At 45.5% G+C, this 24,039-nt stretch overlaps 1 protein-coding gene across 13 annotated transcripts in view; it reads left to right on the forward strand.

The window, feature by feature from the left end:
• Positions 1-10,683, forward strand: part of CTNND1 (catenin delta 1) — a 68,445-nt gene extending 57,762 nt beyond the window's left edge. For 5 of the 13 annotated variants that reach the window (XM_060176218.1, XM_060176226.1, XM_060176224.1 and 2 more), the window contains 7 exons: positions 1,153-1,345; positions 1,967-2,081; positions 2,623-2,728; positions 6,140-6,202; positions 7,319-7,422; positions 8,128-8,208; positions 8,485-10,683. In XM_060176218.1, coding sequence (XP_060032201.1) covers positions 1,153-1,345; positions 1,967-2,081; positions 2,623-2,728; positions 6,140-6,202; positions 7,319-7,422; positions 8,128-8,208; positions 8,485-8,496 — 674 coding nt within the window. In that variant the 3' untranslated portion in view covers positions 8,497-10,683. The remainder of the gene's footprint in view (positions 1-1,152; positions 1,346-1,966; positions 2,082-2,622; positions 2,729-6,139; positions 6,203-7,318; positions 7,423-8,127; positions 8,209-8,484) is intronic. The other 8 variants (XM_016186637.2, XM_016186632.2, XM_016186638.2 and 5 more) reach the window with 6 other exon arrangements.
• Positions 10,684-24,039: the final 13,356 nt, after the last annotated feature.

Below are 24,039 nucleotides of genomic sequence, written 5' to 3' on the forward strand. Positions count from 1 at the left end.
GGATCTTAACTCTCTATAGTTTGTAAATCTGAGGATTGGAGAAAGAGAGAGAGTTTAGTGGTTCTTGTAAAGACGAGGAAGTGATGATGGTTCCATAAACTAGTTGTGGTGAATATTTATTAAGCACATACTTTGTTATTAGGCATTATTAAGCTCTGGGTACGCTTCCCTTTCATCTTCCCTACTTGACAGAGGTCTGTTGTTGTTGTTGTTGTTGTTATTATAATTTTTGCCTCCAGGGTTATTGCTGGGGCTTGGAACCCACCGCTCCTGGAGGCCGTTTCCCCCATTTTGTTGCCCTTGTAGTTGTTATTGCTTCCATTGCTGCTGTTGTGGTTGCATAGGACAGAGAGAAATCAAGAGAGGAGGAAGACGGGGAGAGAAAGACAGACACCTGTTGACCTGCTTCACCGCCCATGAATCGACCCCCCTGCAGATGGTAATCCAGGGGTTTGAACTGGGATCCTTGAGTGGGTCCTTGTGCTTTTGCGCCATATGCGTATTACCTCCCGCCCCCATCATCATTATTATTTATAATTTTTAATAGTGTAAGGAATCTGAGGACCAAAGAAGGTAAATGATTTTCCCAGCATTAATATAACTAGTATGTGGTAGAGCCCAGCTTTTAGTTCTTAATGACTCTTAGTCTGTTGAACTGTATGATACTGGGGCCTGGTGGTAACCCACCTGGTTAAGTGCACATATTATAATGCACAAGGATGCAGGTTCAAGCCCCTGGTCTCCACCTGTAGGAGAGAAGTTTTATAAGCCGTGAAGTAGGGCTATAAGTGCCTCTCTGCCTCTCTCCCTCCTTCTCTCTCCTTCCCCTCTCAGTGTCTCTCTGTCTTAAAAAAAAAAAAATCCTATTTCCATTAGAATGTCTGAAAGTTCTGTGTGTCATATTTGATATAAAGTAGACTGTTTCAATGTGATTGAAGGAAAGACTATGTGATGAAATAGGAAAGACGATAAATAAACCTGTCATTCATTATTCAAGGGCCCTTACCTTCTTGGTAGGAGAATCCTATAGGAGAATGAAATTGTTTCCAAGGGGCATAGTTTTGTGCGGTCAGTGCAGTTAAGTGGTCAGGCTTCTCACCGCCTGACTCAACTTGGTTCCCCATGCACGTTCCTTGTGTCTCACTGCCGTAGGTAAACATGCCATCCCTAACTTGGTAAAGAATCTGCCAGGAGGACAACAGAACTCTTGCCCAAATTTCTCTGAGGACACCGTGGTTTCTGTTTTGAACACCATCAATGAGGTTATAGCTGAGAACTTGGAGGCTGCCAAAAAGCTTCGAGAGACACAGGGCATTGAGAAGCTGGTGTTGATCAACAAATCAGGGTGAGTCCAACATTTAAAATGCCAGTTTGGTGGGGTGGGGGGGCAGGTAGCAGCACAACCAGTTGAGCGCACATCTTACTCTGTGCAAAGACTCAGGTTCAAGCCCCCGGACCCTACTTGTGGGGTGTGGGGGGGGGTAGCTTCACGAGCAGTGAAACAGTGCTGCAGGTGTCTTTCTCACTCCTCTCTACCCCCCCCCCCACTTAAGTTTCTCTCAAGTAAAAAAAAGGGGGGGGGCCGGGGTAAGGAAATGGTTGCTGGAAGCAGTGAACTTTGTAGTGCAGGCACCAAGCTCTTGCAGTAACCCTGCTGGGAGACAGGAAGGAGGGGAAAGAAAAAAATCCATCTGAAACGGGACTTATGAGAAAGAAGCTTCTCCTTTTGCTCCCTAAGGTGGTTTCCCCTGATTTACGTGTCCTAACGTTCACCCACAAACTAATAACAGAGTCTGCTACCACACCTCCTTTGGCATCACTCGACCAGAATACAGTGCTTGCTGGATGCTTGGTCTCGTCCATGCTGGCGCGTATACTCTGATGGTACATTGGGTCAGAGAGTACGGGTTCTCTCAGCTGCTGACCTGATGTTACACCCGCATTCCATGTGATGTTTTCCTTAAAGGAACCGCTCAGAAAAGGAAGTTCGAGCAGCAGCACTTGTATTGCAGACAATCTGGGGATATAAGGAACTGCGAAAGCCACTGGAAAAGGAAGGATGGAAGAAATCTGACTTTCAGGTAGGATTACTCACAGAATTAAGACATATATACGCACACAGCCCCCTCAGAAATACGTGTATTCTGTCTGGCTTCTTCTGTCTCACTGTCACATGAGGGCAGTCTATTTTTGATTCGAGTCTTCATGAGTAAAGAAGTTCTTTGGTTCTCCTCCTCCCCAAAAGAGAACAACTCCAGCAAGTTTATTTGCTGCCACCATAGTTGTGACCTTCTTCCGTGTCCTAAGATACTGTAAATGCTGGTGATGACCTTTTTGAGCTCCCTTCGAATCCGTCTTTGCCCTTTGAAGGAGTTTGCCAATTTCTAAGACCGCGACTCCTGATAGTATGTGCTTCGACACCTGTGTTGCCTCCTGTGGAAACCGAATAGAAGCCATAACATACTACTTTGTTTCACTGCACAGACATTTCACCCCCATGGCTTAACCTTTTAACAGAGAGCTATCTTGGCAATAGAAAGCTTGTACGTAGATCCGTGTCTGTAGAGGTGAGATGTGCGTGAACTCAATACCCTGATGTTGCATTTTTGTGCTTGTCTCTAGGTGAATCTTAACAATGCTTCTCGTAGCCAGAGCAGTCACTCATATGATGACAGTACTCTCCCTCTCATCGACCGGAGCCAGAAATCATCAGGTACGGGATCCGGAGGTACACCTCTCTGCTTCTAGTCCACTTCGGCTAGTCTTTAACCTAAGAGATCGGACATATATATTTGTTTCCAAATGGACTGGTATTTTGGTAAGCAGGAATAATACTTCACCAGAATTGGTGAAAATAGGTAAGTAGCCTCTATGTCATCTCCCGTCTTAACTTGTGGACTAAAGGTGACTAGAAATGAAGCCAAGTCTCTCTTATCCAGTTGAGATAAAATCCCTAGGGGTGGGGGTCGGGCGTTAGCACAGCAGGTTAAGCGCACGTGGTGCAAAGCGCAAGGATCGGCATAAGGATCCCGGTCAAGCCCCCGACTCCCCACCTGCAGGGGAGTCGCTTCACAGGTGGTGAAGCAGGTCTGCAGGTGTCTATCTTTCACTCCCCCTCTCTGTCTTCCCCATCTCTCTCGATTTCTCTCTGTCCTATCCAACAACGAATGATATCAACAACAACAATAATAACCACAAGGCTACAACAATAAGGGCAACAAAAGGGAAAAAAAAAAAAAGGCCTCCAGGAGCAGTGGATTCATGGTGCAGGCACTGAGCCCCAGCAATAACCCTGGAGGCAAAAAAAAAAAAATTTCCTAGTAGTCAGGAGATAGCTTATCAGGTAGAGAGCACACTTTGCCATGCTCGAAGACCCAGCTTCAAGCTCTTTTTAAAAAATTTCTTTATTGGGGAATTAATGTTTTACATTCGACAGTAAATACAATACTTTGTACATGCATAACATTTCCCAGTTTTCCATATAACAATACAACCAGCTTCAAGCTCTTGGAAACATCGTACAGTACAATGAGGGAAAGCTCTGCGAACACTGCTGTGGTATCTCTCTCTCTCTCTCTTTGTCTCTCCCTGTCTGTCTGAAATTGAAAGGAAGGGAAGAAATGCTGCCAGGAGCAGTGGAATCATGTAGACACAGAACTCTAACAGTCAACTTAGAGAGAAAGGGAGAAATAACTGAGGGGTTGGGTGGTAGTGCAGCGGATTAAGCGCACATGGTACGAAGTGCAAGGACCTATATAAGGATCCCATTTCGAGCCCCCAGCTCCCTACCTGCAGGGGAGTCGCTTCACAGGCAGTGAAGCAGGTCTGCAGGTGTCTATCTTTCTCTCCCCCTCTCTGTCTTCCCCATCTCTGTTTATTTCTCTCTGTCCTAGCTAACAAAAACAACATCAATAACAACTACAATAATAATTACAACAACAAAACAAGGGCAACAAAAGGGAAAAACTAAAGCAAAATTAAAACAAAATTATAAAAAAAAAAGAGAGATAAACTGAGAGAGAACATTAAGGTGTTGTGCATAATGGTTGGATATGAAGATATTTTAGTATTTCTCCCTCTTAAATTACCATACAATACCAAGTACTATGTGCTTCCTTTTGAAAAAAGAAAACAGTGGCCAGAAAAATACCTTAACTTTGGAGCGTAAGACTTGCATGTCTCTGCTTCCTGCTTTGACTGCCAGTGCTACATGTGCTGTGGTGGGGAGTGTTACGCTGACTTCACTCATAATGAAACCCTTACTTGATTTTTACTGGCACACATCTTAGCTTTGGCTTACAGTGGTACAGGGGATTGAACTTGGAGCCTCCTACCCTCAGGCCTTGAAATTCTTATCACTGTGCTGTGTCCCTGCCCTCTCTCATATGATTTTAAAGAAAAAAATAAGTGATTAAAAAAAAATTAGAAAAGACAGTCAGAAAAATAGCAGTAACAAGAATCACTTTCCCTAAAGATTAAAAGCTACTGCTCTTGTGGGTTGCAGCTTATAAACTGAGTTGTTATGTTTCTCTCCATTCCCAGCCCCCTCAAGATGAATCATATATCTTTTTCACAAAAGGTTTGCCTTTCTGCTTATGTGTATAATGTAACCCTTACTAACGACACTTAGCTTTTTGCCCCATCAGCGTTGAGACGTTTAGTCTGAGGCTCTCTCTCACTTCTGTGATGGCCCAGAAGCAGAGATGGGGCTTCCCGCTGGAGGCTGAGCATTGCCCCAATCAAACTGGTCCTGACAGTCTGCATTCTCATGATGTACCCTTAGTTAGAAACAAGAACCATTTTCATGTAAGAAAGCACTTGATGGAACTGTAAAAGGCCATTTTGCTGTGTCTTTAAGTACACCTCTTTAGTATCCCGGGATGAAAGAAGGAAGCATGTAACGATCATTCCTCTCACACTGAAGCTTGGTGGCTATCTTGACAAAAGCACTTGGGCTGTTATCTGAGTTATTAGTTGGACAAGTCACCTTTTTTTTTTTTTCCCCTTTTCCCAGGAGTTTGAGCCACGGTTCCTGTGTAAGCACTTAACCAGGTGTGCTACCACATGGCTACTGGCCCCTTAAAGAACTTTTTTTTTTTTTTTTTTGCTACTTATTTATTTTTTATTGATTAAATAATGATCAACAAGACTGTAGGATAAGAGGGGTATAATTCCACACAATTACCACCACCAGAGTTCCGTATCCCATTCCCTCCATTGGAAGCTTTCCTATTCTTTATCTCTCTGGGAGCATGGGTCCAGGATAATTATGGAGTGCAGAAGGTGGAAGGTCTGGCTTCTGTAATTGCTTCTCCACTGGACCTGGGCACTGGCCGGTCGAGCTATGCTCCCAGCTTGTTTCTATATTTCCTAGTGGAGCAGGAGTCTGGGGAGGTGGAGTTTCAGGACACATTGTTGCGGTCATTCATCCTGTGAAGTCAGGTTGGCATCATGGTAGCATTTGCAAATTGGTGGCAGAGTAATGGAGTTGAAGGGTTGCCAAAAAGAAAGAGAAAGAAACATAGGGAGAAAAGCCAACTATCTGCTAATAATCAAACTTTAAAGAGATGCGCAAAAGGGGAAAATAACGCTTTTTAAAAAATCGGCTACTTATGCCGACAGTAATGGTTTAACTCTAATGATGTGACTATTTTTAAACTTCTCAGTCGAATAAATATCAAGTAATGCATGTGACTCACATCAGAACTAGTTCTTTAAAGTCTCAAATATTTAAGATTGTAAAGGGGTCCTGGAACCAAATAATTTGGAAACTCTTGACTTCGAAAGATTGATTTCTTTCCCTTTTTCATACTTAACTTTTTAATGAGAGAGACAGAGACAGAGAGAGGAAGGAGAGAGAGCCAAATCATCACTCTGGCACAACCCATACAGAGGATTGAACTCGGGATATCATGCTTGTGGGTCCAATCCTTTATCCACTGTGCCACCTCCTAGGCCACATAGCCTCTCCTTTTAGGAATCTGGAGGAAAGAGATATCTTTTAGGTACACGAGACCTCTGTCAAATGTTTGATGGGCAGGGTAGGATGCCAAGCTAGAGAGCTTTTTTCTTTTTTTTAATGATTCTGGATTTTGGAATTTTGGTTTTTTGACTTGTATAACTTTCTGACTTCGTGTAGATAAGAAACCTGATCGGGAAGAAATCCAGATGAGCAATATGGGATCAAACACAAAATCATTAGGTAGGTGTTTCATTCCTGCCCAAGGCTTTGAAGTCGTAGTTTACGGGCATGAGCACCAGCGGGCTCTACAGCTTTTTCTAGCCTCCTCCCGTTTGCCATCCTGGAAGAGCATTATCTGGGCATTTTTTTCACTTGGGAGGATGTGAGAAATTACCTTTTCCCAAGGAAAGTTTGATGTGCTTAAGGGGTTTAGTTTTTTTGTTTGTTTGTTTGTTTTGTCTTGTTAAATCTCCATATACCTCCCCTGAGGGAATCCCAACCTGTTACTCAGCTGCTTCCCTCCCACAGCTTGTCCCCAGGCTTCTCTCCTTCCTTCTCCCCCATCTACTCCTGCTTTGGCCCACCTGCTCTGTTATCTCTTCTAGCTCTTCACTTTGCACATTTTAAAAATATCTCTCATATTGTACTTCCTGCTGGAATGTCCTTCCTGTTTGCTCCCTGCATTCTCTTCATTCCCAAGGGCTCAAACCAGAGTCCCCTCATTGTTGTGCGATTCTTCCAGACATCTGGACCCCACTTCACTCTCCTCTCAAACTCCCAATATTCTTTTTTTTTTTTTTTTGCCTCCTGGGTTATTGCTGGGGCTTGTTGCCTGCTCTGCGAATCCACTGCTCTTGGAGGCCATTTTTTCCCATTATTGTTGTTGTTGCTGTAATTGTTGGATAGGACAGAGAGAAATTGAGAGAGAACAGGAAGACAGGGGGAGAGAAAGACAGACACCTGCAGACCTGCTTTACTACTTGTGAAGCGACTCCCCTGCAGGTGGGGAGCTGGGGGGGCTTGAACCAGGATCCTTGAGCCGGTCTTTGTGCTTGTCACTATGTGCGCTTAACCTGCTGTGCTGCCACCCGGCCCCAAACTCTCAATATTCTTTAAAGACAGACGTCTCCGGTGCTGTTTTATTCAAATAATATCCTATTTTGGGGATGTGCTGTCTTTGCTGTTAGACTCAAGTTCTTTTGAAGTCAGCAGCCACCGCCCTTCATGTCCCTCTGGAGCATCTGACAAAACTCAGTTCTCATCAGAGGCTTAGTTCGCAACTACCTGCTTACTACATAGTGTACATTCCAGGAGAACACCGTGCTTTTGTGTGCTTATTATTATCTCCCCCACTAGATAACAACTATTCCACGCTGAATGAGAGAGGGGACCATAACAGAACACTGGATCGATCCGGGGATCTAGGGGACATGGAACCATTGAAGGGAACACCCATGATGGTAAGTGCTCTTTACAAGCCGTGATCTTATCACGGTGCTTCTGTCTGGAAACCTCCGTGTTTTGTGCAGTGGGCATGGGTAGGGCTAGGAAGGAAGGTGGACCTAGTGAAAGTGTACTTACCTCTCTCTCTTTCTCTTTCTGTGTCTCTCTCTCTTCCTCTACCTTAATGAAAAAGTCTGTCCAGGAATGACAAGAGTGTGTATGCAGAAGATCCCTATTCCATCAAAGTGGGAGTGGAAAAAAAAAAAAAAAGGATCTTATGAGGCCAGGCAGTGGGGCACCTAGTTAAGCATATGCACCACACTACACAAAGACCTGGGTTCAAGCCCCTGCTTCCCACCTGCTGCACGAGTGGTGAAGCAGGGCTGCAGGTGTCTCTCTCTCCCTCTCTCTATCTCCCTCTTCCCTCTCAGTTTCTCTTTGTCTCTATCCAATAATAAATAAATAGATTAAAGAAAGCTATCTTGGACCATTATTCTGTAATGGTTATACTAGGAAAGAAAGCTATACTGGTGTTGCTGAGGTCACTAACACTAAAGATCTATCCTTATTTTCCTTTTCTCCTCAAATGTCTTGCCTTTCTGTTGCTATTACCATATTTTTGCCCGAGTATATCAACGTGGGCCCTCTCCCTAGCCCTGGGGCACACACTCACACAGTGTCTATTTCCCTGTCTCCTACTAACAAACTGCATGTGTTCACAGCAGGACAAGGGATCTCTGGAGGAAGAGTTGGATGTGTTGGTTTTGGATGGTGAGGGGGACCAAGTATCTTACACCCCCATGGTATGTCCTTCAGCACACCCCCCCCCCCAAGATCATCCTTGAGGCAGGAGGCCAGTCACGCTTATCCGATCAGGCCAGAGACGATAGTCTCAGCTGCACAGGGCTTGGGGGGGCCGCTTCTGTGATTGTTACCTCTCTAGAGGTTGGCTGCGCAGCTGGTGGTGATCCGATGGTCCATTCTGTGCTGCTTTGCCCTCCTCTAGATTTGCTCTTGTCTCTTGGTTCTCCTCTCCCAACCCTGTTAACATCTCTCTCTCTCTCCCTCCCTCTCTACAGCAGAAGATTTAGCGCCACCATCCTCACTCCACCTGGGATGATAAGATAACATACTTTTATTTTTTGGTGGTGAAGCAAACTGATGATTTTTTTCCCCTTTCTTCGCTGGACTGTTGTGCCAACTGCCAGGCTGCCTCCTGCCCTTATAGCGCCAAGTGGCTGTCTCCCCCTTCCCCAACAACTCCTAATCTCTTCCAGTGAAGCCTAATTGTTCCTCCTCCTGCCTCCAGTTCCCCTTAATTCCTCCCAAGAAGCCTGCCTCGGTTGTATGCATATCTTGAGAAAGTGCTGCAGATTAGCTTTTTTTTTTTTTTTTCCTTTCCCCCTGGAATTTTTGGCCTTGTGTGGAAGGAGGGAGAGAGTGTGACTCTTCACTGGAAGACTTGGAAGTTACATGCTGTATATGTGGTGCCCAGCAATCTGATAAACTGATGATTCTATAATCAAAGATGTTTTTGTTTTTTTCCCCTGGTGGGGAAGGGACTTTTGTTGTGGTTTTCTTTTTTTTTTTTTCCTTTTCCTTTTTTTGGAATGGGAAGAGTGAGCACTTCCCTACTCCTCATGACTATTTTTGAAGCAAAGAAGGCCGGCAACATTGGGACATTCCTTCCACCTGGCAAGGGCCCTTGAGTAAGTGAAGGTCTCTTCGAACTGACATGGTGAAACCTTGCCCTTCCTCATCTCCAGGGCAGGGGGGTGCCATGTAGGACCTCGACTCCAAGCCTCATGCCAATCCTGGGCTGCTATGACTGTGGTCCTTCACTGAGGCTGCCCTGAACACTTCCTCTCTCACCCTGCGATACTGTCTGCTGATGTCACCTGGCCATCTGCAAGATGCTGTCGAAAAGGGAGATGTCCAGGAGGATGCTGGGTGAGGAGGAGCAGAAAGATGTCTTCCAGGAAGGAGAGGCACTTCTGGGAGGAGCTAGTAGGACCGTGCAGGGGTCGCTCTGCAACTGGCAGGAAGCTTCAAAGATGGCTCCTCCCACCCTGTTTCTCCTGTCCTTATCCCTACGAGCAAGCTCTCTCCTCCCTGGATTGGTTGGCTGACTAAAGGACTTGATGTACATACTCCTGCAAACCCCGCCCCCTTGACCCTTCAGAGGTGGGGACCGCCCCTGGCTTTGCCTCTTCTTTGTGCCTTTGGCCTGGGATGCAGCTCCTCTTTCTCTTCCATGTGCCTTTCTTTGCCTCTGCCGTCTCACGTCTCATGAGTTTTGCAGATTGTCTCGTCGCTCTCTTACCCGCTCTTGGCCCTAAGTAGTAGAAAGGAAGAGGGAGCCTGACCGCTGGCAAATGGGTGTGGCCCGTAACGGCAGGCGCACTGAGCTGGTGCCCCACAGCCCGGGGCTGGCTTGTCAAGGAATCTTGAGACGAGGTTGGTGGGATACGGGCGAGAGAGTGGTGCAGCTTTCCTTCTTACTCGCCCAGAACCTACTAGTGACCATGATCATTGTAGGGGTCGAGGGAAAGCTTGTCATCCCCTCTCGCCCACCCTCGCCCGTCCTCCTGTGGGATTGTGATATATTAGCATGTTGGGCTAGAGGGATCAACTGCTATGCTGGTTGATTATTATTATTATTGTTGTTGTTATTATTTTGTACTTGTTTTCCTGATTGGCCCTTCATTCCTCCTCCTCATCTAAGCACTCTGTTCAGTGCAACTGGAAACCCTTGCCTTGTCTTCCCCCTCCCCTTCTCTACCGAGGCTAAGGGGTAGGAAAAAAATGCACAACCTACCAGCCCTCTTCCCTTCCCTTATGCAGTCAGATCCCTTACTTGCCTCCAGTTTCCCCCTCTCCCATACATTCCTCCTCCTTTCCTGGCCCAAAGGAGCCCTTTCTCCTCTGCCCTGAGAACATACTGCACAGGGAATATTCTTACCCATCCAGACTGGCTTCCCTCTTGGTTTCTCACTCTGCTCTATTCCTGGTGCTCTTTCTTCTCGGTGGGGTGTGGGTAATAGAACAGCCATGTGCTTTTGGGGACCTTTAACTTTTTTCCCCCCCTTTCCTTTTTTTTTTTTTTTGTTTATAAAAACACTAAACATTCAATTCCAGAGAACCAAAAATCCCACCTTCCACCGAACACTACTAAGGAGTGTGTTTTCTGCTCCACACCTTTTCTGTTTTTTCTTTCTCTTGTTAATGCTTTTAAAAACAAATGAGTTTTTTATATAAATAAAGTTTTTAAGTGTGTATATGGGGGATCTGTGTCATTTCTTCAACTTCAAGCTCTTACCTTTTCTCTCCTTTTCATCCTGGTTACTTCCTTATGTCCCAGTGCTCCTCCCCCCTTTTTTGTTTTCCCCCCCTCCCCAGAGAAACCAGAAGGTGGTGGTCCCAGGATGGATTTATTTTGAGCTCAAGCCCAACTGTCTACCAAGCAGCATTCCTTCAATTATATATGAAACATTTTTCCCTCTGAAGAGTCTTAAAAATTCAGCCTGGCTAAGTAGACCATAGGAAGCATGTTGCTAATTTAGAGAGAGGAAAGTAAAGTATCAATATTGCAACATTTGACAAAAGCCCACTGCAGTCCATGGCTCTTTTAACATAAAACTTAGGAGTGGAGCATTGGAAGCTGCCAACCTCAACTACTGTCTTAGGATGCAGAAGTAAAAGGATCACGTATTAGTGCTGGACACTGGGTCAGAACATTGCCTCTTGGGCAACTGGTGATTCTCTCCTAAGAAGACTACAGACAGGCCTCCAGCTTCCCGGTACCCGTCCTGATAGTATGAGGGTTGGGTAGCAGATACTTGTTGGATTACCCAGAAATTGTCTTTTCTGCAGAGTTTAAGAGATTTTAAGATCTTGGAGAAGAGACTAACTTTTCTGGGGCCCATATTTCCTGTCATATAATTAAATAAAAGACTCAAGAATTTATGTGAAAATACACTTTTGTATATACCCAGTCGTTAGATTAAAATCACACAGCTGCTTCTGACACTGGTCATGTCTCAATTTTATTGAACTAGATTCTCGGGTATGAGAATTTTCTGAGGTTACTGAGACTGGAAATGTAAGCCTTTTATTCAATAACTTTTAAAGCTTGATTCGTGTCTGACCGTTGTAGTTTCATGCCAGAAGGATAAAGCCCCAAGCTAAGAAGCTGTTTCCAAAAGAGTCTGCTTTCCAAAGAGGTGTGGGGTAGCCATTTGAGATGGGTTTTAGTCTATGTTAGAAAAACCTGGCTCCTGGAATAGCCTGAATTCATTTCTGTTACGGCCTCAACTTCCTGGCATTGAGCTATATACAAACCTTCCTCCCCTTCCTCTGGATGGGTGCAAATAGCAAATGTTAGCAGGTGGGCCCTTTGTAACATAGACTGCAATCTACGAGAATCTTTTAGGGTTAACATTTGTGATCCTTTCAGAACACTTAATTTTCTTCCCCATTCCTGAAGTGAAGTATTAAACAGTGCCAGCAAAGCTCCTGGACTTCTAGGTTTCTTGTCACTGACTTAGTAAGGCTTTTGAAGCCTCTTGGGGTCTTAGACCAGCTATAGGAATCCTGTGGACCTTGTTAAGATTTACCTATATGCTCTCTCATCTTTTACAACCACTTCTCGTTTTTTAATTTTAATTTTTTTTTTGTCTCCAGGGTTATCACTGAGGCTCGGTGCCTGCACTATGAATCCACTGCTCCTGGAGGCTATTTTTCCCCTTTTGCTGCCCTTGTTGTTTATCGCTGTTATTATTATTATTGTTGCCATTGCTTTCGTCTTTGTTGGATGGGACAGAGGGAGAGAGAAAGATAGACACCTGCAGGTCTGCTTCACTGCCCCTGATCCTTACACCAGTCCTGCGCTTTGTGCCATGTGTGCTTAACCCAGTGTTACTGCCCACCCCTTACCCCCGTTTTTAATTTTTTAATTTTTAAGGTTTTAATTTTTAATCATTATTTGATAGAGACAGCCAGAAATTCAGAGTAAGGGGGAGATAGAGGAAGACAGACAGACGGACACTTGTAGCACTGCTTTACCACTTGTGAAGCTTTTCCCCTGCAGGTGGGGACCAGGGACTTGAACCCGGGTCCTTGCTCACTGTAACATGCGCACTCAACCAGGTGTGCTACCACCTGCCCCCCTTTTATGAAATCTCTCTCTTTTTAAAATTTTTACAGCCACTTTTCTAGAAGCAATTATAGATTATGTTCAACCTCTTTTCACAGGGTGGGGGTGTTTGTGAATAGCTGTCCATAGTAATAGTCTTGCTGTGGCATTTCTGATAGCTCCCAACTATGATCTCAGTCAACTCCGCACTCCCCCTCCCCCAAACATCTCATTCAGGATAAACAAGTTTTTTTTCCTAGGTTATCATTTCTCACTTTGTATCTGGAGTGTAAGATAGTACTGATTTATCTTGTCATTAAAAAAAATTTCCCCCCTCATTTATTAGATGAGACAGAAAGAGAGAGAGGGAGAGAGAGAGAAAAGATGGACACCTGCAGCACTGCTTCACCACTCGTGAAGCTTCCTCCCTGAGGGTGGGGACCAGGGCCTTGAACCTGGGCCCTTGCACATGGTAATGATTGCTTCTTTTTAAAGCAGAATTTCCTCAACTGACATGTTGAAAATGTAGAGGTGGACAGGGATGAAGAGAACTGGAGGAAATACAGAAATAGTAGAAAGCAATGAAAATGATTATTGTAGCCTTGTCTGCATTACTATATTCTGACTTAATATTTTTCTCCCACTTTACTGGGTGGGGGATTCTTTCCTTCTTTCTCTCTCTCTTCCTTTCTTTCAACCAGAGCACAGCTCATCTCTGGCTTATGGTGGTGTGGGGGATTGAACCTGGGACTTTGGAACCTCAGGCATGAGAGTCTCCTTGCATCACCATTATGCTCTCTATCCCTGCCTGGGTGGGGGGTTATTTTATGAGAGAACCAGAGTATCACTCTGGCTCCTATAACACTGTGGTCCTCAGGTATACAAGCCCTGCCCTCTACCTACTAACTTCCCTGGTTGCTTGCTATCTATATCTGTCTATCTATCTTTTCTTTTTGATAGGACAGAGAAATTGAGGGGGGCGATAGGGAAAGAGACATCTGCAGACGTGCTTCATCACTAATGAAGATTCCCCCCCATAGGTGGGGACCAGGGGCTCAAGTGAAGGTCCTTACACAGGCAAACGTGTATGCTTAACCTGCTGCACCACCACCTGCCCCACCTCCCCTCCCCTCCCCTATATATCTTTTAATTTTCTTTTCCTTTTTTTAAATTTATTTTTCCTTTTGTTGACCTTGTTGTCTTTTTATTGTTGTTGTAGTTATTGTTGTGGTTACTGATGTCACTGTTGGATAGGACAGAGAGAAATTGACAGAGGAGGGGAAGACAGGGGGAGAGAAAGATAGACACCTGCAGACCTGCTTCACCACCTGGGAAGCGACTCCCCTGCAGGTGGGGAGCCTGGCCTTGAACCGGGATCCTGACGCCGGTCCTTGCGCTTTACGCCACGTGCGCTTAACCCGCTGAGCTACCGCCCGACTCCCTCTTTTTATTTGCAAAGAGATGCAGAAAGACAAGACCAGAGCCCTGCCCAACTCTTGAACCTGGGACTTTAGAGCCTCGGACATGAAAGTCTTCTGCAGAACCATTGATGCTGTCTTCCCCCGTCCCCATATGTCTTTACTGTTGGAAAAACATCAGGTTCTTTCACTTTTAAAAAAAAATTTTTTAATTTATTCATTTTTCCCTTTTGTTGCCATTGTTTATCGTCATTGTTGCTGTTATTATTATTGCGATTGCCGTCATCATTGTTGGATAGGACAGAAAGAAATAGAGAAGGGGAGGACAGAGAGGGGGAGAGAAAGATAGACACCTGCAGACCTGCTTCACCACCTGTGAAGCGATCCCTCTGCATGTGGGGAGCCGGGGGCTCGAACTGGGATCCTTACTCCAGTCCTTGTGCTTGGCGCCATGTGCACTTACCCCACTGTGCCACTGCCCGGCTCCCAAGATTCTTTCACTTTTGTTGCAGGCACAGAAAGGATGGCTCTCAGTCTGTCCTGAGCGATCTCTAGTGCTGATGAACATGTGGCCTGAAAACCATTAGACACTCTGCCTGCCAGGGGAGGAGGGACTTGGCCATATCTTTAGTGACCAGACATTTACTCCTTTCTTGTCGTCTTCACCCCCCCTTTTTTTTTCGTTTTCCACCTGAAAGGCAAGGTTAGCGTAGATTATTTGCAGACTTTGAATTTGGATCTTTTTATAAACCACTCCTGTAAGAACAGGGTGGAGTGGAGTGTATACGGTGGAACAAACCCAGACTCCTTTTGTGATACTGCAATGGATTAGGTACTCTGAAAAGATCTTACAGCAGGGGGACAAGATGCTGGGGAGAATGTTGAGAATAGGAGCCGGACAGTGGCACACGCCCCAGCTTCAAGCCCCTGGCCTCCACCTGCAGCAGCCAATCAGCGCTACAGGTATCTCTTCATTTCCCCTTTCCCTCTCAATTTCTCTCTGTCCTATCAAATGAGAAGAGAAATGACTGCTGGAAGCAGCAGATACAGCATGCCATCATCAAGTTAAGAAAAGCTGAGATTGGGGGCCAGGTGGTGGTGCTCCTGGTTGAGTGCACATATTACAGTGCACAAGGACCCAGGTTCGAGCCCCTGGTCCCCACCTGCAGGGGGAAAGGGACAGCTTCACAAGTGGTGAAGCAGGGCTGCAGGTGTCTCTCTGTCTCTTTCCCTCTCTACCTCCCCCTTCCCTCTCAATTTCTGGCTGTCTCTACCCAATAAACAAATAGATTGAAAAAAAAAAAAAAAAACACCTGCATGGCAAAAAAAAAAATTTAAAAAAAGTTGAGATTAGGCACAAAGAATCCACAGGTCTTCAAAACTGAAGCAGAGGGGCCAGGTAGTGGCACACCTGGTTGAGTGCTCATGTTACAATGCTAAGGACCCAGGTTCGAGCCCCTGGTCTCCACCTGTAGGAGGAAAGCTTTGCAAGTGGTGAAGCAGGACTGCAGGTGTCTCTTTTTCTCTCCCTCTCTATCTCCCCCTACCCTCTCGATTTCTGACTGTCTCTATCCAATAAATAAGGATAATTTTAAAAAAATGAAGTAGAAACTGGAATTATAAGGAGAGAACCACAAGAGCTAACTTTTACTCTGAGCTAGCTTTTGTTACTGAGTTCTTACCAAATCCAGTCGATTTTAAGGGTCTACTTGAGTGACTACACAGCAAATGGGAAAGGGGGTGCTAGGTGATAACAGGTGGAACTGGGGTGCCCTCCATGTAAATGTGACCAGGACATGAAGTATAGAGAGCAAGGGGTTTGTCTTCAGCCTGGGGACTGGAAGGAAGGAAACACATACACTATCTTCCCAGAGAATTTATAACCCTAAGGCACCCCTTTGAGGGTTTCAGTCCATGTTTATTATCTGTGTGGCTGGAAAAAAAAAAAGCATAACTGGAGAATTTAGAGTTAGCTATGCCTCCAGGTACTTTCTTTTCATTATTATCACTTTTATTTATTGGATAGAGACAGCCAGAAAGTGATAAAGAAGGGATGACAGGGAGTGAGAAAGAGGCACACCTGCAGCCCTGCTTCACCACCTATGAACCCCCCCCCCCACAGGTGGGGACCAGGGACTCAAACCTGGGTCCTTGTGCACTGTAATATGTGCTCAACCAGGTGTGCCACCACCTGGCTCCCCTCCAGGTATTTGCCAGAAGTACATGCAGTTCCTCTCAGGCTTCACAAATAGTTCCTGGAGATAAAGTCCAGAATGGTGCAGCTCTGCTAAAAAAATAAAAAAGTGAGATACGCAAAGCAGGCACAAGTGAATAGGGATGGGGGTGGGGATGGGGAGGAGGGCAAACTGGGTCTGGAGGGCCCAGGTGGTGACTCACCTGGAGGAGTGCCCACTACCATGTGCAAGGACCCAGGTTCAAGTCCCTGTGGATGAGAAGTTTCATGAGGGGTGGAGCAGTGCTGCAGGTGTCTCTCCTCTCCGTCTGTCCTCTCCGTCTCCCTTTCTCCTTGCCACAGAAAAATAGAAAAAGGGGAATTGGCGCACAGCAGGTTAAGTACACGTGGTGCAAAGCGCAAGGACCAGCGTAAGGATCCTGGTTCAAGCCCCAGCGTAAGGATCCTGGTTCAAGCCCCCAGCTCCCCACCTGCAGGGAGGTCGCTTCATAAGCGGTAAAGCAGGTCTGCAGGTGTCTGTCTTTCTCTCCCCATCTCTGTCTTCCCCTCCTCTCTCCATTTCTCTCTGTCCTATCCAACAACAACAGTAATAACTACAACAATAAAACAACCAGGGCAACAAAAGGGAATAAATAAATACTAAAAGAAAAAAAGAAAAAGGTCACTGGGAGTGGTGGAGACATGCAGATGAAAAGCCCTTTGATAACTCCAGTGGCAAAAAAAGAAAAAAAAATCTGATCTATAAATCCAGATGTTGGCATTTTCACACAGACTAAAAATAACCTTTTAAATGAGGGGCTGGAGGGGTAGCTCCCCAAAATGAGTTATCTCACCAGTCCAGGATGGGTGAATTGCTTTTTTTCTTTTATTTCTTTATTGGGGTATTATTGGTTTATAGTCGATGGGACAATAGTTTGTACATGTGTAACATTTTCCAGTTTTCCACATAACAATAGGTCCTCTGCCATCCTGTTCCAAGACCTGAACCCACCTCCCCACCCCAGAGTCTTTTACTTTGGTGCAGTACACCAGCTCCAGTCCTAGTTCTGCTTAGTGTTTTCCCTTCCAATCTTGTTTTTCAACTTCTGTGAGTGAGATCATCCCATATTCATCATTCTGGCTCTGACTTATCTCACTTACCATGATTTCTTCAAGATCCATCCAAGCTGGGGTAAAGAAGGTGAATTCACCGTTTTTAGTAGCTGAGTAGTATTCCATCATGTATACAGACCACAGCTTGCTCAGCCACTCATCTGTTGTTGGACACCTGGGTTGCTTCCAGGTTTTGACTATTACAAATTGTGCTGCTATGAACATAGGTGTACACAGATCTTTTTGGGTGGGTGTGTTGTGTTCCTTAGGATATATCCCCAGGAGAGGAATTGCAGGGTCATAGGGTAGAGGAATTGTAAAGTCTACTTCTAGCCTTCTGAGAGTTCTCCAGACTGCTCTCCACTTGGGTTGGACCAACTTATATGCCCACCAGCAGTGCAGGAGGGTTCCTTTGTCACCACAACCTCTCCAACATTTGTTGTTGCTATTGTTTCTGATGTATGACATTCTCACAGGTGTGAAGTGGTATCTCATTATTGTCTTTATTTGCATTTCGCTGACAATGACTTGGAGCATTTTTTCATGTTTATTGGCCTTTTGGAAATAAAGGTCAATGTTCCAAATATTCATTCTCATTGCCTCCTGCTCTGCCCATACCCCACCTCTCCTCCAAGATTCTCTTGGGGGGAGGGGCAGAGGCAAAATGAGTTGTGCTCCTCCACCACCCCAGTTCCAGGGAAGGTGGGGCTTTGCCCCTAGGATGCTGCAGCAGAGTGAGAAGGAGGTTAATCATAAAGGGTGCAGGGATTACCTCCCCTTATTCTGCTGGGAAGGACACCACCATTGTTTGTCCCAACCTGCCCCCCACCCTCACCCCCCACTCCCTAATTTGCAGTTACTTGAATTAAAAAAAATATATATATATGTATCCTTTTTCTGGGAAAAAAATAAAAAGGGTGATATTTTGCATCTCTGTCAGGGCCATAGGGTATACTCACTTCCCAGTTGTCTTGGCACTGGTTCAAGACGTAGAATGGCAGGGCGGACTCTTGAGTAGCAAGCGTGAATTCCAAGTGCCAGCCCTGGCATCATATGTGCCAGCGATGCTCGGACACTCTCTCTTCCTCTCTGTCATTAAAAGTAAAATACATCCGGTTGGGAAGACAGCATAATGGTTATGGAAAAAGACTTTCATGCCTGAGGCACCAAATGTCCCAGGTTTAATCGCCAGCACCTCCAGAAGCCAGAGCTCTGGTCTATCTCTAATAATAATAATAATTAATAATAATAATAGTAATAATGGTTTTCAGATGGGCAGAGAGCGTTCATCCTAATTACAGGATCGTGGGCACTAACTAGAGGTTGCTTCCCCACTTCCCAGCTTCCCCAAGAAGTGGGTTATTGGGTTTCACACTGGTCACCAAACAAACAAAAAAGGATCCCAGATAAAGGAACAGGCCAAGGCCTAAATAAAAGTAGTCAAGTTTAAAGTAACAAGGCAAACTGTGAAGACAATAAGGTAGATTAGATGTGGTGGAAAGATGTCTGTGGCATATTTTATAGGGAACAAAACAAAAAGCTGCAGAGCCATGCACGTCTGGGAGAGGTCCTGCTTTGCATGTATCTGACCCAGGTTTTGTTGTTGTTGTTGTTGTTAAATTTTAAAAAATATTTATTTTCCCTTTTGTTGCCCTTGTTGTTTTTGTTAAATAGGAAAGAGAGAAATGGAGAGAGGAGGGGAAGACAGAGGGGGAGAGAAAGATAGACACCTGCAGACCTGCTTCAGCTCCTGTGAAGTGACCCCCCTGCAGGTGGGGGCGGTTTCGAATTGGGATTCTTACACTGGTCCTTGCGCTTCGCGTGTGCTTAACTCACCGCACTACAGCCCGATTCCCATTGTTTTTTGTTTGTTTTAAACTTTTTTTTTTAAAAAAATATTTGTTGGATAGAGACAGCCAGAAATTGAGAGGGAAGGGGGTGATAGAGAGGGAGAGAGACAGAGAGACACCTGCAGCCCTGTTTCACCACTTACTTGTGAAACTTTCCCCCTGCAGGTAGGGACCAGGGACTCGAACCTGGTATTGTTTTTTTAAAATCAGAGCACTGCTCTGGTTTAGGGTGGTGCTGGGACTTTGGAGCCTCAGGCATGAGAGTCTCTTTGCATAACCATTATGCTGTCTACCCTGTGCTGTAACCCAGGTTTGAGCTTTTAGCAGTAGGGGGTGATGGAAGCTTCAGTGCTGTGGTATATATTTTTTCCCCTTCTTTTATGTCTCTATCTGAAAATATCAATTTGGAGCCCTTGCTGTCACACACATACACATACACACACGTAGGATTTTGATGTTTTCACTCAGATTTCTTTGTAAGACAGGCTTTTCTCTGACAGGAAGTGGGATGCAGTTGATACTGAGTCCTAACCAGCCATGAGAAGCCTGCCACCTGCTTCTAATGTTGCTGATAGAATTCCTAGGAGAGGGGAAGTCAGGCAGTAGCGTAGCAGGTTAAGCGTACGTGGCACAAAGCCCAAGGACCAATGTAAGGATCCTGGTTCGAGCCCCCGGCTCCCTACTTGTAGGGGAGTCACTTCACAAGTGGTGAGGCAGGTCTGCAGGTGTCTATCTTTCTCTCCCCCTCTCTCTGTCTTCCCCTCCTCTCTCCATTTCTCTCTGTCCTGTCCAACAATGACAGCAATATCAACAATAACTACAACAATAAAACAAGGGCAACAAAAGAGAATAAATAAATATTAAAAAAAAAAAGAATTCTTAGGAAGAGGGGCCAGCTGGTAGGTAGCACACCTGACTGAACGCACACATGACCATGTGCAAGGTCCCAGGTTCAAGCCCCCCAGTCCCCACCTGCAGAGGGGGAAGCTTTGCAAGTGGTGAAGCCGTGCTGCAGGTGTCTTTCACCTTCTCTGTTTTCCCTCACCTGTCAATTTCTCTCTGCCCTATCAAATAAATAATAAATAAATTCTTAGGAAGGGCTCTGACTCACCATGATTCTGACCCTGTTGTCTCTGTACCTTTTAAGAAGTCAAGCACCAAGCCCTTGTCTCTTGGTCTGACTGACACCTGACCAGACATACTTGGTAATTCAACACTGAGTGTCTTTTCTTCTTGTACAGTGTTTAGATTCTGGTAATGCTTAGTCATTCTAGTGATGGCTATTCATAGTTATTCATTCCTACTTGCTTTGTCATTTGCATTGTATGTAGCCTCCGTTAAATAGCACTGGCTTTTCCAAAAGTGAAATCTTGATTCCACTAGTGTGGAATTTCCTCCTGCAAATATTTGTTCAATAAAGACTTTAGCTCGGACTAAAGGTCATCTTTGGCTTTGAGGAGCTCCAGTTCCTGGCATGGAGGAATTATATGTCTGAGTTAACAAGAACAGTGTTATTGTAATGAAACCAACACACATTAAGCCTGCTACTGATCAACCCCCTTCCTTGGTCTAACCACTATTTTATAGAAAATACAGAGGAGCAGGTGGGGGCAAATAGAACCACACCGCTGGGATATAATTAGCATGTGTGTGCGTGTGTTGGGAATATAGGTTACAAAACAAATGACTCGGTTTCCTTAAAAAAAAAAAAAATTAAAGGGGGACCTGTAGAAAGAAAGCCAATCTCTATGCAACATGGGGCCTTATCGCAAATTTGAACACTAGATATTTGATGTTACTAAGGATTATGGTGTGTTTTTTTTTTTTGCCTTCAGGGTTATTGCTGGGGCTCGGTGCCTGCACTACTAGGAGTCCACTGTTTGTGGAGGCTATTGTTTATCCCCCTTTTGTTGCCCTTGTTTTATTGTTGTAGTTATGATTATTGTTGTTATTGATGTTGTTGTTGGAATAGGACAGAGAGAAATGGAGAAAGGAAGGGCCAACAGAGAGGGGGAAGAGAAAGACAGACACCTGCAGACCTGCTTCATCGCCTGTGAAGAGACTCCCCTGCAGGTGGGGAGCCAGGACTCCAACCGGGATCCTTCCGCCAGTCCTTGCGCTTAGCCCGCTGTGCTGCTGCCCTACCCCCAGGATTATGTATTTTTCAGAGACAGAAAACAGGGTATTGCCCTACTGTCTGTGGAGTTCGGACACGTTTTGTTTCTGTTCTTACATGGTGCCACGGATCGACCCAGGGCCTCACGCATAGCAGACAAGTGCTCTGACGCAGGATTCTTGATTTTCCAATGGTGCAATGATATTATGGGTTACAACTCCTTGTCAGTTTGAGCACTGGGATGAATCTTTTTGTTTGTTTGCTTTTTCCAGAGCACTGCTTAGCTTGGGCTCATGGTGGTATGGAGCCTTGAACCTGGGAGCCTCAGGCAGGAGAGTCTGCTTGCATAACCATTAGGCTATCTCCCCTGCCCAGTGGGATGCAATTTAATGGATGAAATATAGTGAAGAAATCTGCTTATCAGTAGCTCCGGGTAAGAATGGACGGATGAGGGTCAGCCAGTAGTGTAGTGGGTTAAGCACACATAAATAATGTGAAGCGCAAGGACCGGAGGAAGGATCCCAAGGACCCGCGGAAGGATCCTGGTTTGAGCCTTGGCTCCCCACCTGCGGGGGAGGGAGGGTATGTCTCTTCACAAGCAGTGAAGCAGGTCCACAGGTGTCTGTCTTTTTCTGCCTCTCGCTGTCTCCTCTCAATTTCTCTTCCTATCCACCCCGCTCCAAAAAAAAAAAAAAATTGGAAAAAATGGCCTCCAGAAGCAGTGGATTAGTGATGCCTGCACTGAGCCCCAGCAATAATCCTGGAGGCAAAAGAAGCAGCAGAAGAAGGGTGGATGGAGGAAAGAAAAAAACAAGACAGAATTTGAGCTGGCATATTGGAGTCATGGTGTGGTGTGGCTACATGGTTTGTTCAATAATGTATTTCCTTTTTATGTGTATTAGGAATTTCCCATTAAAACACACACACACACACACACACACACACACACCATGATGAGTTTACTCAGTTCGGGAGTTGGGCGGTAGCAGCGGGTTAAGTGCACGTGGTGTAAAGTGCAAGGACAGGCTCCCCACCTGCAGGGGAGTCACTTCACAGGCGGTGAAGCAGGTCTGCAGGTGTCTGTCTTTCTCTCCCCCTCTCTGTCTTCCCCTCCTCTCTCCATTTCTCTCTGTCCTACCAACAGTGACAACAACAACAATAACTACAACAACAATAAAAAACAAGGGCAACAAAAAGGAAAATAAATTAAAAATAAAGAAGCTACTCAGTTCAGGTATCTGAGACACAGAAGCACGGTGACAGCGGCAGCAAGTGGGACTGGGAAGGGGGGGAGTGGAGGTGGCGATGGTAGATGGTGGCAGCAGTAGGACTTGGGTCATTGCCGTCCTCAGGCAGAAGAATTTCAAACCACTCCGGAGACCTCGGCTTCTGTGGTGGTGCCCTCAGAGCTTTGGCAAGAAAGGGGAGAAGGGCCGAAGAGAGGTCACACCAGGCTCCCCACGCATTTAACAAGGACAGCTCGGCGTGTCACTGTTTTTGTAAATCGGGCATCTGGGTAACATTTTTCAAATTTCTTTATTGGGGAATAATGTTTTACATTCCACAGTAAATACAATAGTTTGTACATGGATAACATTCCCTAGTTTCCCATTTAACAATACAACCCCCACTAGGTCCTCTGTCATCCTTCTTGGATCTGTATTCTCCTCACTCACCCTAGAGTCTTTTACTTTGGTGCGATACACCAATTTCATTTCAGGTTCTACGTGTATGTGTGTGTGTGTGTTTTGGTAACATTTCATTGAAAAAAAACCAGCATTCTGAGACTTAGAATTAAAAAAAAAAATTTATTCCCTTTTGTTGCCCTTGTTTTATTGTTGTAGTTACTGTTGTTGTTATTGATGTCGTTGTTGGATAGGACAGAGAAATGGAGAGAGGAGGGGAAGACAGAGAGGAGGAGAGAAAGATAAACACCTGCAGATCTGCGTCACCACCTGTGAAGGGACTCCCCTGCAGGTGGGGATCCTGGGGTTTGAACCGGGATCATTATGCTGGTCCTTGTGCTTCCAGCCACGTGCACTTAACCCGCTGCACTACAGCCCAGCTCCCAGACTTTTAGAATTTTTTGTAACATTGGGGGGGTGCGGAGCAGTTGAATATTTTAAAGAGTATCAGTTGAGCTGTAGTGCAGAAAATTGGAGGTAGGAAGATCAGCGGAGACTCTTCTTTTTTTTTTTCCTCCAGGGTTATTGCTGGGCTCAGTGCTTGCACCATGAATCCACCGCTCCTGGAGGCCATTTTTTCCCCTTTTGTTGCCTTGTTGTTGTAGCCTCGTTGTGGTTATTATTATTACCATTATTGATGTTGTTCGTTGTTGGATAGGACAGAGAGAAATGGAGAGAGGAGGGGAAGACAGAGAGGAGGAGAGAAAGATAGACACCTGCAGACCTGCTTCACCGCCTGTGAAGCGACTCCCCTGCAGGTGGGGAGCTGGGGGCTTGAACCGGGATCCTTACGCCGGTCCTTGCGCTTTGTGCCACTTGCCTTCAACCCGCTGGCCACCGCCCGACCCCCAGCGGAGACTCTTCTAACTTCACAAATGAATGGGAGGTTTGTTCTGAAAGACATTTGGCTAATGAAGATTTGGTTCAGAAGGTAAACGTGTTTCTCTTTCTCTCTCATTTTTCTTTTTCCTCTCTTTCTTTCTGCAGAAACAGCCTTGTGGATTGGTGATGTCTTTGCTCTGAGCCCCTTTACACACAGATAGATTCCATAGCTATGGAATTCTTCCCATGTGGTGCTGGGACTTGAACCTGTGCCCTCCCCATGGCAAGCCACGAGCCCCACTGGGCCAGGAGATGAATCTTTT

This window comes from Erinaceus europaeus, chromosome 17 (genome assembly GCF_950295315.1).
Source record: "Erinaceus europaeus chromosome 17, mEriEur2.1, whole genome shotgun sequence".
Lineage (NCBI taxonomy): Eukaryota > Metazoa > Chordata > Mammalia > Eulipotyphla > Erinaceidae > Erinaceus > Erinaceus europaeus.